This window comes from Marmota flaviventris, chromosome 9, assembly GCF_047511675.1.
Source record: "Marmota flaviventris isolate mMarFla1 chromosome 9, mMarFla1.hap1, whole genome shotgun sequence".
Lineage (NCBI taxonomy): Eukaryota > Metazoa > Chordata > Mammalia > Rodentia > Sciuridae > Marmota > Marmota flaviventris.
In genome coordinates, this window is record NC_092506.1 from 48,294,265 (window position 1) to 48,312,136 (window position 17,872).

Sequence of the window (17,872 nt, forward strand, 5' to 3'; positions counted from 1 at the left end):
TAGATATAGATATATATAAATTTACAAGGGATAACAAATAATAAAATGACCACCTACATATGTATATGTCTATACTTAACAACCAGAAATTCTAATCTTAGCTCTAAAATCAAGAGGGAGGCCCCCCCCCCCCAACCTTTTTTAATCTCTTATCTCTTCTTTCCCCTATTGGATAGGCCATTACCCTGAATTTTGTGTTTATCATTCCCTTATTTTCTTCAGAGTTCTTGAATGTGTATTTTGTTTAGTTTTACAAGATTTTGTAACTGATGCAAGTGGTATCATACTGTATATACCAATTTGCTTTCTTCCCTAGATAGATTGTTTATGAAACTCCTTCCTATCATTGCACATGGCTGTGGTCCATTTATTTTCACTTCTGTACGGTATTTTGCTACATAAATTGATTGCAATTCATTTATTCATTCTTCTGTCAATGGGCACTTGACTGGTTTCCCAGTTTTTGCTACAATGGACAGTGCTTCTAAAAACATTCTTCTAAATGTCTTCTGGTGAATAAGTGCCATTTCCACTAGGGGTCTCAATCTAGGAGTGGAATTCCTAGGGCATAGAATTTACACATCTTTTCTTTATTTTTGCAACATGATCTGAGTAGCAATACTCTCAACAGAAATATATTAAAATTATTTACCACCTTGTCAGTAGTTCTTGGTATTTTCAAGTTTTTTTTTTTTAATTTTTGGCAATTTAATCGGTATAAAAATTGTATTTTAACCTGTATGTCTCCACCTACCAACAAGATTGAGAAACTTTATTTCATTTTGCTTTGCTTTGTCTTGGCTTTTGATTATTGCAAGTTGGATTTCCTCTACTATGAATTACCTGTTCGTAAGTTTTGCTCATTTTTCTATTTGGTGGCTTTTCATAGGGGCCAAATTTCCTTGGACTTTGGTTCTGATGCTGCTGACCTGCCACTTAGCCTGCTGCCATCAGTCTGCTGCCAGTCCAAGTTGATCTCTGTATCCACTGGCATCTCAGCAGTTCCAATGCAGCACAACTCACCACAGGGGGAGCCACTGAAGGACCTTACACCCCTGAGCTGTGGGCTTTCCAGCTCCTGAGCCAATTCCTACAGCATCAAGATATGCTCAGACACTGGAGTTAGAATTCTGCCTCTGTCCTCTACTAAATGAATGATTTTATTACCTAATTTGAGCTTCTAAACATTGGGGTAACACCACCAATCTCAAAGGGCTTTTAGTTTTTCTTATAAAATGGAGATAAAAATAGCAACGTCAGAAGGACCATTACAATCATTAATTGAGAGACTGCACATACAATGCCTGCCACATGGTGGTAACATCATCCACCCATCCCCACCTGGCCTTGTCATCGCTACTAGAATTGGCACCCTGAGCCCTAACTCTCCTCACTTCTGTCTGCTCCAGACTCCTTACTGGACTTCTCTTTGACCCTTTCTGAAGATTCCTCTTGGACTGAAACTCCACTGAAAAACAGCCTTTTGGGTAGTGTGTTAGTTTTCCATCACTGTGACAAAATACTTGAGAAAATCAACTTAAAAGAAGGCACGGCTCATTTTGGCTCATGGTTTTAGACCCTGGTTGCTTGACCCTGTTGCTTGGGCCTGTGGTGGCACAGTACATGATGGTGGGAGCACATGGAAGAGGGCCTGCTCCCCTCATAGAAGCCAGGAAGCAGAGAGAGAGAGGAAGAGCTAGGGTCCCAATAATCCCTTCAAGGACACTCTCTCGATGACCTAACTTCCATCCACTAGGCCCCACCTCCAAAGGGTTTCACGACTTCCAATAGCACAATAGGCTAATAAACAAGCTTTGAGCAAGTGAACCTTTGGGGTCATTGAGATCCAAAGTAAAACAGGTAAGGATCCACAAGTCGACCCACTTGTTTGGGCATCATCACACATCCCAGAACTGGGACTTTTTAAAACAGGAGAAATTCCTAACTGACTGGGAATCAGAAGATGAACAATTAGAATCCCTTAGCAGGATAAACAGTGGAAATCAGCACCATCTCTGCATTTATATTGTCAGCAGATATTTACTGAGTTCCGACATTGTGACAGGTGTTGAACTAGGTACTGCAACTAGATGAAGTCACAATAAATAAGATAGAGAGAAGAAAACTAATACAGGCAGTAGGGAGGTAACAGGCAAAGAATCAGAGGCTTACAAAGGATTTGGGAAATTGTGTAAAGCAAATCCCAGCTTCTCAGTTCCCCTCTTCCTTGGCATCTCTTACCTACCCCTGCTGAGAATTATTCCCCTCTTGCCCCTCTCTCCTCCTAGAACTGCAGGATACTAGACTTTTGGGGTTCACCTACTCCCTAATTAGCTAATTCTCATTGCTTGCTCTCTCAGCCTCCCTCTTTTACTTCCAACTAAACTAGCATGTGTCAGATGTCACTGTTGGCACATTCTATACCTCATTAGACAATGGATCCAAACCCAAGTGGCCTCAGTGACTCACAACCATGGCCCTCAAACCTAACCTTCCAGCCCCAACCTTCTTGCCCAAGATCCATACTATATTTCTAAACTGCTACCAGATCATTTCATGCTTAATTCCAAAATTAATTTGCCTGCATGTTCCATGGACGCCTCACTCTCAATTCACTTAAAACAGGAGTGGTCATCTTCTCTGTTTCTCTCCTCGTTCCCATCTCAGCCCCAGGTCAGAAGTCACCTGCCTTCCCCAGACAGAAGTGGTCTCTGTACTCCCAGCTACCACTCAGGTCTGACCTCAACTGCAGCAGGTAGTATGTCAAATGACCTGTGTTACATGCCCATTCCTTCAAATCTAAGAGACTAGAGTTGAGTCCCTTAGGGCACCTCCTACAATGAATCTTCTCTAGGTCCTTAGCACCTCCCTGCACATAGCTGAAGAGGTATGGGATAAACAATGAGGAATCCCAGGCCCAGGGAATTGGAGACTACCCAGACCACATAGTAAGTTAATGTCAGAGCTGGGAATCCAATCCTGGTCTCTACTCCTTGCCCTGTGCCTCTCTCAGAGGAAAGAAAGAAACTGGTGAGAGGTCAGGTCAAGCAGGGGCAGCTCACCCTGAGAATAGCCCACCCTGAGACCAGCTTTCTCAAATACTGGCCCTATGTTAGGAAACTCTCCATCCCCAAACCACCCACTTCCCATCCCTAGTCGTAAACTTTATGCCAAGACAGCAATCTAATCAAAGCACTTTCAAATCACTAAAGAAATTGCTGCTGGAAGCACTTACAGATAATTAGCTTTTACATGGAGTGGGATGGGCCTGGGCCCGAGGCCAGACTTTCCTCATTGGGTGGGTATGCGTGTGGGGATGAAGATGGCCTGGCCTGGTCATCACCTGGGCAGCAGGGCTAATGCACCTAGAGTCTAGACACAGAAAGAGCTGGAAAATGTGGAGATTTTCCCCAGAGAGTAAGAGAAGGAACAGGAAACCCATGCAGCTGAGAAGCCCAGAGTGTACAGAAAACATCAAGTCAGATTTATGAGCAGCATTCTCCTACTGATTATTGGAAATGCGTCAGTGGCAGCTTTTATGCAAATATTGAAGGGACAAAGGCTAGTACACAAAGGCTCATCATATATCACTGGTGCCACTCTGCTGTTTCTTAGTTTTGTTTGGGGGGCATTTTGCTTTGGTTTTGTTTAGAGTTTAGGGATAGGCAGAGGAGTTGGTTGCTGACATGTACCAAACAGAATCATGTAAATGAAGTGAAAACTCAGTCATAAGGGAGGCAACAACCTAGAGATCCCCACATTTTCTCCTTCACTTCTCTGTTCACTCAGACACCTAAAGGCTCCAAAACAGCACAAAACAAGTGGAAATTGCAAAGCAATTGGGATCCTGCTGATGAGTCCAAGAAGGATGAATCAGTTCATCTAGGGGAGACTCAGAAGGAAAATTCAGTGATATTCAGAGAGGGGAAAAAGGGTCATTCCCAAAGGAAGCAAAGACAGGTGAAAGGCCAAAGGACAGGGCAAAATATTTGGTGGAATAAATGAGCTCATGGGTCAGAGGCAGAAATGGAATTGTGCAGTGTGAACCAGATAGGAACGACTTTCAGGATAAAGTCTATGAGAAAGCAAGGGGTTAAAGGCTCCCTTTATAAAATGAGGAACTTGTTTTATGGAGATGGCTGCAGGGCTGGTATTCAACAGAAAGCTACAGAAGCTAAGCAGGCCCTCTGGAGGATAATACCATCCTCCCTCAAAACATGTTCCCGAGTGCGCCACTCCTGCTGTTTCAAACAAGAGTCCTCTGTTAAAAGCTAAGTGCTAAAGTGGACAAATACAAATAGTAACATGTAATAGAGGTTGTAGCAATGGATGGAATGGCTTATATAACTAGCTTGGTGGGCAAGTCAACAAGGCAGAGAGAGAAAGATGGATAGGCACAGAAAGCTAAGTTATTTAGATGGAGAGAAATCGTGACTTGACTCATTTAAGAATGAGTATAAATACAAAATAATTTCCTGTGAAGCAGATGATTTTCCTTGAAGTGGATTTTCAAAGAGATGCTCTGAAGACATTTGGAGGTGGGTTTCCCTTTGGGTTAGGGCTTTTAGGCATATGCTGATAGGAGATCCCAAGTTTTCAGCAAAGCACTGCAGTGCCCAGGTGGGCAATTCAATTCAATTCAATTCAATTCAATTCAATCCAAACTGATTCTAGACCATTGGTCCTCAGATGATTAGAAACATCTGGAAAAGTTTTAAAATTACTAATATTCAGGCTTTATCATGAGAAATTTGAATTTAATTGATCTGTGGTAGAATCTTGGCATCATTATTTTTAAAAACTCTGTATGTAAGTCTAATGGACATCTTGTGTTAAGCAACGGTGTTCTAGAGATACCTGTGGTGCAAAGAAGTTGCAAAGCCTTGAACGTGGAAAGAGCCTGGCTACTCGATGACTTGGCAAAATAAAAAAGCAAGTTTGTCACCTTCTCAGAGTCTCAATTTTCAATTTTAAAATGATAATGATAAAATACCCAATAAAGAAATAGTGAATGAAATATTGACAGTATTGTCCCTGAAATTAGTAACAAAACAAAGAAATCCTATTTAACACCATACTAGCCAATGCAATCACACAAGAAAATTAAATAACAAGGACTAATGATGGGAAAAGAAGATGCAAAACTGCTATTCTTTACAGATGGCCTGATTGTGTGCATGGAAATTCCTAAATAATATAGACACTATTAAAATTTATAAGTGAATTTAGCATGATCAATGGATACAATACCAAAATTGTATTTTCTACAGATTAGCAACAAAATTAGAAAACTTTAAAAATACCATTACATTATCATTTAAATCATAGCTAGGAATAAATATTTTTTTAAAAAATATGAACACTGAAAACTCAAAAGATTGTGGAGAGAAATTAAAGATAGTCTATGTTAAGTAGAGATATATACTATGTTCATTGATTATGAAAGAAGATTGCTTAAATATCAATTATCCAAAAATTTATCTAGAAATTTGAAGAAATCCTAATCAAAATCTCAGCAGGTGTTTTTGTGGACACTGACAAACTGATCATAAAAAGTATACCAAAATGCAAAGAACTTAAGAATTACCAATATAATCTTAAAGAAGAACAAATTGGGGGGATTATTATGTGACCAAATATCAAAGTGTATTAGACTAAAGGGACTCAGTGCCATATTGGCACAAGAATGGACATAAAATACTGATGGAACAGAAACATAAAGTCCAGAAACAGATTCAGCATTTGTCACCACTTTACTTGCAACATAGGCAACACTTCATTTTAGTGGTGAAGGGGTCGTCTTTTCAATGAATGGTTCAACTGGGCACCCATATGGAAGAAACTGAAAGTTGAACACTACTTTTAAAATTAATTTGAAGGGAATCATAAGCCAAAATGTGAAAGGCAAAACATTATAAGGTTCCTTGAATGAAATATAGGAGAATAACTTTAAGATTTTAGATAAAATGATGATTTCTTAAATAGATACAACTGGCACTAACTACAAAAGGAAAGACCAACAAATGGACTTTAAGAAAATTAAGAATTTCTATTTATCAAAAGATAGAATTAAGAGAATGCAAAAGCAAACTACAGACTGATGACTGGCAATATATTTTCTTACAGGATCAATTCTCTCTCTCTACACACACACACACACACACACCTACACTCTACACCTAAATGTATATATGACATATATATGATGAGAGATTTGTATGTCTATTCTTGATTTATAAATCAATAAGAAAAGACGAACTACCCAATGTTTTTCATGAGCCAAATTCTCATGATATTTCACAAAAGAAGAGAACCAAATGGACTATCAAGAATATGAAAATGTGTTCAAAATCATTACTCATCAGGAAAATAAAAAATTAAAACCATAATGAGTGACCACCCATGGCGGTCACAGGCAGGGGTTTGCATACCCAACTATCACAAATTCACAAACAACTTGATTAATAGAAACGCTCCTTTGGAAATTGTATGTTTACTGTCTGTGCATGTCATTCTATCTCCCCTTCCTCACTCCCTCTATAATTTCTTCCTCTTTCTTACAACCCTTCCCTCACTCTGTCTCTCTTTGTCTCTGTAGACTACCTGGGTGCTCACCACTTGCTGCCAGGGGCAGCAGATGCTGGTTCCTGATCCATGATTTAAGGTCTGGCTGCTATCCCTCTGGGCTGTCAGTGCCAGGCTGTTTCCAGGTAAGGGGTCCTCCCTACTCAAATTTTGCCCCAAACCTTTACCTATAGTCACTCTCTCAATCTCCTATTGTCCCTCCAGGCCCCAGAAACCTCTTTCCCCTGCTCCTCTCTAAATTAATACTTGCCCCATTCTAGAACCCAATGCTGATGGTCAAAAGTGCCACCTCTGCACCTTTTCGGGTCCTCTGAGTGACTCTCACTTGTGGACCTGTGGACACAGCTTCCCTTCTCCCCAGCCATAGCATCATGTTTATATCTGACTTTATTTATTTTATTTTCTCACCAGATTATTTGGGGTCCAGCTAGGAAACAAACAGTGACTAACTTAAGCCAGCAGCTTCTCATCCCACGACACACACACACACACACACACACACACACCCTCTCAAATGTAGGACTCCATTATGAATTCATAGGGATAGAAAGGTACTCAGCTCTCTTCTAATGCTCCTGGAAGAAGAGCACCCACACACATACTCCAACCAGAATTCCTAGTCCAGTCAGTTCAATACCCTCTAATTTTTGTTTATCACATTACATCTTATAAAAATTACTTCATATGCCACCTAATACCTGCAGAATTTCCATTAAATGAGAAAAGTGAAATTTACAGGGATTAAGAAACTTCTTTCTGGTGTCTTAGCAAACAGCAGCAACAAACAACTGGCCTCATGGTCTCTCCACAAATTCCCAACTTGGCAGCTTCTACCCATGAGGCACTGCCAGTCTCAACTGCCTGTTCCTCCTCTCACCTGTCTCAAGCTGGCCCACAGAGGTCAACTAGACCCACCAGCCTCCTAAGTCTGCTCACAGACCTAAGAAGTTGGGCTCAGGACCATAGGAGTGGCAGGGGGAGAGAGAGAGGAGATACTGGTACAAAGGGGACTTAGGCAAAATCCCACAGAATGACTTCTAAGCATTTTAGCCATTCTATTATGGTTTGGATATGGAATGTTCCCGAAAAGCTCGTGTGTTGTGCACTTGGTCCCCAATATAGCAAAATCCAGACATGGGGCTTTTGCAATGACTGAATCATGCAGGCTCTAATCTCATCAGTGAGTCAATCCATCTGATGGATTAATCATTTGAATGGACTACTGAATGGTCACAGTAGGCAGGTAGGGCATGGTTAAAGAAAGTAGGTTGTGCCCCTGGGGACTATAACTTGTCCTCCGCCCCTCCCTGCCTCTGCTTCCAAGCTACTGCAAGCTGAGCAGCTTCCCTCTACCACACCTTCTGCCATGATGTTCTGCCACACCTCAAGCCCAGAGCAATGGAGCCAGCCAGCCACCAACTGAAACCATGAGTCAACATCAATCTTTCCTCATCTAAGTTGTTCTTGTTTGGCATTTTGGTCACAGCAACAAAAAGGTGATTAACACACTGTCCTTGCTGAGGGTTCTGATAAGCTTTGAATTCCCCATGCTCCCACCTTATACAGGGACCTAAAACAGCCAGCAGAGGCCCTGCCAGGCTGTTTTGAATGATGTCAGATATTCTGCATTCTAGCTTCAGCCCTGTAGCCAGTAAAGGGAATGACGTGGGTCTGCATGCACATGTGCACACAGGTACACAAGTGTACACACATGCACACACACACCAAGCCTCCATACTCTAATTTACAAAGAGTTTTTATCCAGTCATGCACGGAACAAGACTCACCTGTGTGTGAAAGCCACTTCCCTAATGGGCTGAAGTGGTAGGCACTGTAGTGCCTCTTGGTGGAGGAGGCCAGACAGCTCTGGGCCAGGCAGCATGGGACTCCGGGAGTGGCACACACACAGTGTGAGCACCAAGAAGGAAGGAGAGCAGATGGAAAGAATCTTGCAGCTAGATCTGACATTGATGTCAACAACTGGAGGTGAAACACTCCTGTTGGGCCACCTTAGCTGAGGCAGAGGTTCCAAGCAAAGAAGCCCCTTTAGTGAAGATATCTGGAGGGAGGGGGAAAAATTCACATTTGGAGGTTTGACTCACTTCTATCCCTACCTGGAAAGCAGGACTCATCACTCTGATTTTGCCTGTGATGAAACAGGGCTCAGGGGTGCTTCAGGGGTTCAAGGCCAAGGTGAAGCGGGACGTCGAACCCACATCTGTTTTCCAAAGAGTCAATGAGCTGAAGCTTGCAGAGCTGCCAGACTGAGGTGGGGTGGAGGGGTTTAGTTTAGATGGACAGTACTAAACGCCTCCACCCCTAACTTTTAATTTTTTCCCCAGTGGGGACAGGGACCTAAAATGGTTTCTCCTTCAAGCAAGCACAGGGCTGACTCTCTGGGGAAGACTGAAAGTTTGGGATAGGTTAGATTTCAAGATTGTCTACACCCTGCTCCTGGAGGAGTCTGGCTTTCCAGAAAGACACCCCTATTGCCTTTAATTTTAAAATCCTTTCTCCCCTTTCCACTCCCTCTACACGCATCCTGGCACACAGCCCATCAGCCTCAGCAGCTCCAGAAGGCAGCCCCAAGCGGCCTGATCACACTGCCACTGATGTTCTTGTCCACCAGGGGCCGCTGTTGCACAGCACATGCAGTCCACCAAACCCCCGAGGCTGGAGCCTGCTCTTGCAAACTGACTTGCTCTTAGGCACCAAGACTGCCTGGCAGTTCCATCCCATTACCGCTTAGACCTGTTACATAGGGTGCAGTGCCTAGCCATCGGGGCCTTGCTTCAGTCTGAACAGTACTAAAGCTCATGATCTCAGGGGTGCTTGTGAAGAGAGGAGAGGGGAGGCAGGGCAGTGTGTCTGACACTGTTCCTAACTCACATTCTGGCCTCCTTAAACCCCTCCACCCCTAACTTTAAGGCAAATGCACAGAGGACTTGGCATGTGGGGACTCCTCCCCTTGCAAAGCTGGGGAAGGTGATGGGTCTGGTCTCCACTCCTCTCTGCCTGCCAGCCTGAGTGGTGACACAGACAGCTGACCTGGGATCCTGGGACGCTCTGCACAAGCCTGGCCTATTCCAAGAGCAGTAGAAGGCCAGTCGAGGTAGGCATGAGGGCTGAAGGCAGCTTGTAAGCCTAGGTGGGTTGAACCCCAAAGAGTTGTGAAGAAGCATGTAGGACCTCTGTCGAAAGCAGCCTGTCTCCCTCTCTAGGAGCTACTCCTAGAATAAAAAGGACTGGCTGCAAGTCAGATCAAACTAAGACTCCTTACCCAGCATTCATGGCCCAGCTCTCCCCCACTCAGCCTCACTTTAGTATTAGAGCTCATTCTAACAAGATAAAGTCTCTGCCTTGCACTGGGGTCTGCAGGCCTTGGTCAATGACCCCTTTTGGCTAAGAGGAGGACACCTATAAATGGAAGCAAAAAAGTAAGTTCTCAACCCAGACTCTTGCCTCCTGGTGCCTAACTTTTCTAGCCTCAACTTGCTCTTCTATAAAGTGGGGTGGAGGTGATTTTTCTTACAGATTGACTGTGAGAATCCAACAGGCAAAGGATGGGAAAACTAAAGTTTGGTGCAAAAAATGAACTATTTCTTTCCATCTGCAGCTATAGGGGGAGCAGACAATGCAGAGAGACTGTTTTAAAGAGCAGCCTGAGCTGCAGGGCCTCCCAACCCCCTCCATCCTGTTAGAATGTCTGGTTTTCTGTCTCCAAGTCCAGGTCTTTCTGTCTAGTGTCTCATCCAGCCCAGAGAGTCTGGGATGAGGAAGCTGCACAAAGACAGACAGTAATTTTTCCAGCCCTCACTCAACCCCGGGGATTTTCCTGGATTTGAAATTGAGCCTTCCTCCCCTCCCCTGCTCATCTTTTATTTCTCTATCGATTTTCATTAAACTCTCCCCTTGGCTCCAGAACAGGGTGAACTAATTACTTATTTGAAAAAATAAATAAAACAAAGGGAAGGGATGCTCTTCTGAAAGTAAGATTGTCTCTGGTCTAAGGCTGGAAGAAGAAATTACCAGAACTGTCCCAGGCAGGCTGCTCTTTAAAGACCTGGCCAATTCTCTAGCTGTGGAGTCCCTCTTCTTTAAGGGGTGGGGGACACTTCAAGCCAAGTGTCCTACCCTCATATACCCAGTCTTCACCTGGATTGCAGTTCCCAGTCCATGTCTGGTCCCCAGTTCCCTCCAGTCCCAGGGCCCTGATCTTCCCTTTAACCACAGCTGGACCTCTACCAAGGTTACTGCAAAATCCCCAGCATTCAGGCTGTTTGGGGGGGCAACGTAGAGTTTTCCCCAGACCACCTTGAAAAGGCCAGGGAGAAGGAAAGGAAAGCAGACACAGGCAGAGTGTTTCCCCCATCTAGGCACCAGCCTGGAAACCCACTATATTGTCACTCTGCGTCACCATAGCAGCCCACAAGGGAGGTGTCATCCACACTGTACAGAAGAGGAAACCAAGGTTCACAGAGAAGTGGCTTACAACCCTAGGCCAATTTCAGCCTCTCCCACAACCCTGCAGTCATTCCTCTTGGTGATGCCAGTGTACCTGGCCAGTTCCAGTCCTCCAGAAAGCCTGCCATGACCAGTCCACCTCAACAGAGTTAGGTCCATGGGCCCCCATTAGACAGTATGGCTCAGGGTCCTCACTACCTCCTTGGCCCTCATCTTCTTCCTCTAGTCTCCTCCCAAGTATGGTTCAGGAACACTGCCTCCTCTTCCGGGATCCCCCAATTCACTGAGCAGGCTGCTCTTTAAAGACCTGGCCAGTTCTCCAGCTGTGGAGTCCCTCTTCTTTGGGGAGAATGGTTTCCTCTGCTCTCCTGGAAGCTGCTTGGGAGCCCCTCCTTGGTCTTTCTGGACCCAGCTCCACAACTGCCTCCTTGGTGCTGCCTGCAGAAACAACCCAGCAGGGGTGGGGCCTCCCTCCTGTGGTCTCTTGTGGTCATGGGACAGTCCTCCACTGCCTACTGCTCAGCTCCCCTTGCCTGGCCAACAGGGTCTGCTTCGCTCTCCTCCCTATACCAGCTGGAAGTGGTGAGGTTGGGACTTAGGTCAGGAGCAGCAAGGCCATCTGGGTTAAGGTGCAGGGACTTTGCTGCTCTCGTGTATCCATTAAATCAGCAGAGCAGTGAGGTAGACAGGAGTGGTCAGGCAGGCAAGGCCCAAATTCTGGTTCTAGCATTCAGAATGTGATTTCAGGCAAGTCACATAAACTATCTGAGACTTCCTTGCCCTGTCTTTTAGATGTTAATGATGCTCACCTCACAAGGTTCTGGTTTTAATGGAGGGCATAATGGGCCAGACTAATCCAGCACAGTCAGCCTTCAGTGTCTGACACTTCTTTAGCCCACTAGGCCTGACAACCACCCAGGCCAGCCATGGCCTGTGATAGGGACACTAAAATATTCTGCTTTTTGAGCAGCATGAGAAAAAAAAAAAAAAAAGCCTCTAGCCATTCCAGCTACAAAGGTTTTCAGCTCTTTCCTGAATTGAAAACTTTCTGCTGCACAATCTAGGAGTCCAAACCAAAGAGACAAGCTGGAGGTAGGGTGGGCATTGTCTGGGCAGGAAGGACCAGCTGGCAGGACACAGATGCAAAAGAAGAGGGTCATTTTGCTCACCCCATCCACATTTACACCAACTCCCAGGAACAGATGGAGAGCTCATACTCCAATCTTGCAGGCACCCAACTGTCCTGGGACACACCACTCCTTCCCACTTCTCCGCCATAAGAATATTCAGCATCTTTGGCATCTTTCCTTGAAACTTGGTTGAGAAATTCCCAAACATCAGCCCAGCCTCTTTATCTCTATAACCTAGATTCACGGGGGGCCCAACTGCAGGCTGAGACCCTCTCAGGTGTGAGGAAGCAGCAGCCTCAGCCCCAGCAATGGAGTAGATGTAGAGAATGGCCAGAATGTCATGTCTCCCCAGGTTGGGCTTGAGTGGGGCCCTGGGGCCTGTCAGAACACCACATTGCTTCTCCAACTTCACCCTTCCCTGTGACATATTGACCCAGTCACTGCTTGGACCTGGGTTTCCGATTCCCCACTCAGGCCCTCTAGTCCTCAGTGGGGCAGAATTGCCTGGGTACCCAGTGCTCCACTGCTCTTGATCCTCTGTCCACCAAGGACCTGGCTCCCCTTCCCTTGGCTGCAATGGATGGACCAACCACTCCCCGTACTGGCTTGCCTGCCCATTGCTGTATTCTATCCATCAGGCTTTTCAGTCAGTGATCTCCCCACCTAGGAAGTGCTAAGTGTCCCTTTGGACCCTGCCATTCTTGATCAGTTTCATTAGTCCCTCTCCCCTTCACCTCCACATTGAGACCCACAGTCAACACCCCTAGCAACCTCCGCTGTGTGCCATCTGGAAGAAAACAGGATAAAGGTGACTTGGTCCATAAAGAGACCCAGATGGCCACTATGAGGCTTGGCCCCACCCCCACCTGGCTTATGCCACCTCAGATAGCCACCCTTACCTTCTCCAGCTGATGGACACCCTCTTCCACACAGCAGATGGAGGCCAGTGTGCGGAGTGCCTGGGGGTACAAGCACCGGAAATTGTCCTGTCGGCAGACCTTGAAGAGTGCTACAACCCCACCCTCCTGCCAAGAAAAAAGAAAATGTCACATGACACATCACCATGGACCTTCCCTGGTACTGACTCAAGAATAACTGGAATCCCTCACTCAGTTGATCAGCTTTGGGGTCACCCCCCACCACCACCACACATACACATAAGCACAGAAAATGCAGACTCCTAATGGTCCAAGTTGGAGGTGAGATCACCCTGATGCTTCTGGGATTTGGGGGCCAGAGACCCAGAAGAACATTTTACTGGGGCCAGGATTGACATCATTCAACATAGGTCCCAGACGCCTGGCCACACCCTCTCAGCAGCCTCCAGTGGAGCAGGCCTGGAATCATCAAAAACATGTCCTAGAAACAGACCAGAGGCAGGTGGAGGGAATGGAAGACTAGAAGTCTAGTGCTAGTTCTCACTCTGCCAGCAATCCCCAGGCTCCTCCTCAACAACTCTGACTGCTCTGGCAGGCAGGCAAGATGAAGTTTATTTATACCTTTATACCATACCATAATTTATTCCCACTCTGTGATGGGGAAAAAAATCCTGAAGTGCACATGGGTAAGATAATCCGCCCTACATCCACACCACACTGCCAGGCAGGAATCTGGGAGAGGGAGTGCCTCCTCCAGGTGCCCTGCAACTGGTCATGTTTATTCTATACTAACCACTGAAGCCCACCTTGGCCTGGTATAACAGATCACACGGGGGACTCGCAATACCCAGCAAACCAAAGGCAAGCCCACCTTGTGCCTCCAGAGCACATGAGGCTGGATTCCCTGCCTCTGGCTTTGATTCCTTCCCTCCCTCTCCCTCTTCCCTGGGGGCTGGAAGGGTGCCTGGAGGTGGCGGCACTAACACAGCATCAGCCACTCCCCTGAAGCCTTGGGACGCTGGCCCTTAACCTCATCACTCCCAAGTCTAAGCCCTTTGCAGCTGCTCCCAAAACTGAACAAAATGTCACAGAAAGAAGGTAAGTTCACCAAAATACCATCTCCCATCAGAATTTTAAGAACTCTGACCACCAAAAATTATAGTGAGCACCTACTATGTGCTAAGCTCTATCCTGTGCTGACCGAGGATGCAGCAGCGAATGATTGGAAGGACAGCAAACCAACCACTGGCAGAGGAAGCCGTGACCACTGCAGCCCAGTACAGCTGCACCAAGACAACCCAGGCCCAGACCCTTTTCTCCCTCCACTCCAAAAACATAGGCTTACGCACTCTTTTGGCTCTAAGAGTTCTGCTGCTGATCACAGCAGGGGACCAACTAAGATTGACCACAAACTTTTATAACTCTACTTCCCTCTGGGGCTGTTGGATTGGTGGGAAAGGGGCCTGCCTTACTGCTGGTAAATTTATTCATATATTTGAAAACACAAAGACATTGTATTTTCAGTGTCAGACACTGTGCTGAGCCCTGAGCAGGACTGCCTCAGGCCCTGTCCATCCTGAACTCATAGTCCGGCAGGGATGGCAGGAAATTCTAAAAGCAGATTCAAAGCTGGGTAAAGGTACAACGAAAGAGGGTGGGGGCGCAGGGTTAAGAGCATGCAGAGCAGGAGGCTCTCACTACCTGGGAGGAGTTTGTAGAAGGGGTAAGAGAGAACCATTCCGATTTTATATGCACATCACTTCTATAATAAAAATTTGTCTAGCATGAGACAAGAAGCCTATGCCTCCAATTCCTTGTCCTATAATCCTTTAACCTTACCTTCACACTTGCTCACAGGACATCTGATAAGGGTTCTCTATAAAGATCTTACTCAGAATCAAGGAACAATCAAGTTACTCTTTAAAGTGAGAAGAAAAGAAACAGGACTCCTAAGCTCTCCTTAGCCAGCCCTGCTGGCCACTAAAAGCCTCCCTCCAGATTAAATATATGCTCATACATATGGAGATATGTTTATTTATGTATTTATGTTTGATCATCTCAGTTAAACAAATATATTTCAATAAATAGATGACAGATGTTGACATCTGGAGCAGACAATGAAGAAACGATGCCAAAGAGCAGGAGGTCGAATGCCAGGATGGATGTGGCAGCCCCTGTTTGGCTCAGGAAGCATTGAAACCAGCACAGGTCTGCCTGCTCCCCTGCACACATTTGCACTGGATCCTCATTACATTCTTTCCCAAAGCTTGTGACAAAGGTCCTTATTTGTGTTTTTAGCTACTGGGAGAGGAAAGAGAAAATTTTGGATCCAGTCTAAGGAGATTCTGGTCCAAATCCTGGCTCTGCTGCTGCTTAGCACTGACTAAAAATGAGTCATAACAGCTACATGACTAAGCAATAGGGGGAGCAGTGAAGCCACTGTGTGCAGAAGGGCCTGGTCCCATGTTTTAGACCGAGGTAGGAGGGTCAGGTTAGACAGAAGGCTTCCTGGCTAGATGGTTGCCTCATGGCCTCATGGAAGATGTATCAAGAGTTGGGACACGTGGAAGGCCAGGGGAGGAAGGGGCCACAGGAGCTGAGGTGAATTCTCTCATGGACCACACTGAGCACACTGGAGCCCCCATTCAGAATAGGAGCATGGCACTCACCCAGGAGCAAGACTGGGAATTGCCTGAGCTAACAGATCACACTGTTGGCTGGAGCTTGTTTAATTTTATAGAAAGCTCTGGGCTCCGAGCCGAGCTCTATAACAGAATGAATTATTCAGACAAGCTTGGGATGAGCTGTCCTAAAGCTGGCAGAGGCCACTTATGGGGTGTGGAGGCTGGTGGTAGCAGGAATAAGAGAAGAGCTGGGGATAATTTTAATGAAGCGCAGGGGAGTTTTCATGCTCGGCTCTGGGGAAGGGATGGAGTTGGCCACCATTATCTCAGGGAAGCTTGGGCATCGTCCTTGGTCTTCAGAGTATCCAGAGATTGAGAGGACAGATTTCAGATGGGCTGCCCAAGTTCCCTCCTGAAGGCAGCTTAAGTAGATTAATGACCCAAAAAGAGACTACAGCAGACCCCAAAAGAGGAAGGTCACTGGGAGAAACTGCTCACATGTGTCACAAAGTTGGTCACATTTACAGAGCATCTGAGGGGAGAGCGCTAGGCAGGTGTGCCAGGGACTCCCAGTTCCTGCCTCACTGTCAGGACTAGACACCCTCACCCAGTGACTCTGCTGGAGGAACTAGTCTCAGCATCTTTTAGGCTAGAAATAAAGTAGGTATCATGCACCTTCTCTCTGCTCTTAACCCTTTGTCTATGGGATCCCAAAGACCAGAGACACAAGAAGGTCGAGATAATGATTTGGAGTGAGCATACGCAGTTAAAATCCCATCTCTGCATTAATGTGTGTGACCTAAGTTATTTACATTTTTTTAACCCCTGAATCTCTGTTTCCTTGCCTTAAAGATGGGAAATAAATTCTAACACATCAAAAGATTGTTGGAGTATCAGATGAGATAATAATTTGGTTGAGTAAGTAGTGAAGGACATGGGAGGTCTGTGGGAAGAGGACAAAGGGATAAAAGAGTGAGAGGGAAGGAAAGGAGGAGGGAAAAGTGGAGGATCTGCTGCTGAGTGGGATTCGGAACACAACCAAGAGCACAGCCTATAATGCTAAACAGCCGGGTTCCAATTCTGTCACTTACCAACCAAATGGCCTTTTCATTGTCTCAGCTCCCCCACCTGTACCATGGGGTGGATGCTGTCTACCACAAACGATGAGCAGGAGGTTTATTTTTTATTATTTAAAAAAAATACATGAGAGCAGAATGCATTACAATTCTTATTACACATATACAGCACAATTTTTCATATCTCTGGTCATGTATAAAGTGTTTTTGACACCAATTCGTGTCTTTATACATGTACTTTGAATAATGATGTCCATCACATTCCACCATCCTTGCTAATCCTCTGCCCCCTCCTTTTCCCTCCCACCCCTCTGCCCTACCTAGAGTTCATCAATTCCTCCCATTCTCTCCCTCCCTGCCCCACTATGAATCAGCCTCCTTATATCAGAGGAAAAATTCAGCATTTATTTTTTGGGGGAATGGCTAACTTCACTTAGCATTATCTTCTCCAACACCATCCATTTATCTGCAAATGCCATGATTTTATTCTCTTTTATTGCTGGGTAAAATTCTATTGTGTATATATGCCACACTTTTTTTATCTGTTCATCCACAGAAGGGCATCTAGGTTGGCTCCACAGTTTAGCTCTTGTGAATTGTGCTAGCAGGAGGTTTAAATAAGTTATTTTGTATAAAGCACTTAGAACATCACAGTAAGTGCTGTTTAATAGCACTTTTTTTAATAGCACACTTTAATGGGTTTTTTTTTTCTCTACTACCATAGCTGTCATCACCACCATCATCATCACGGCTGACCATCTACAGCCATAGAAATCTCAGTTCTCTCACTCCTCTCCCCGATTCCTGTCTTCACTGTCATCAGCTTTGCACCTGGAGTGGGCCAGACCATCTTGGATTTCTGCACCAGGAGCAGAGAAAGAAGAGCTACTGATTCAGACAGACTGATCTGTTGTAGCAAAGGCTTCACCTGGAAAGGGAAGGACTCCAGATTTTAGCCAATTAAGCTGGTGGGGGAAAAAAAAAAGCATCGACTCCAGAGCTGGACAAATCTGGTTTCAAATGTCAGCTGGACAAGGTATTCAACCACTGAGAGTCCTGGAGTCCTCATCTGTACGTCAGGGCCACCATACCATCTCAGAGGGGTAACTGTGCAG

General features: G+C 45.4%; 1 protein-coding gene across 1 annotated transcript in view; it reads right to left on the reverse strand.

Annotated features, from left to right (window-relative positions):
• Positions 1 to 17,872, reverse strand: part of Insc (INSC spindle orientation adaptor protein) — a 121,092-nt gene that overhangs the window by 26,299 nt on the left and 76,921 nt on the right. Inside the window, exon 7 of the mRNA XM_027942367.2 lies at positions 13,079 to 13,204. Within this exon, the coding sequence (XP_027798168.1) occupies positions 13,079 to 13,204 (126 nt within the window). The remainder of the gene's footprint in view (positions 1 to 13,078; positions 13,205 to 17,872) is intronic.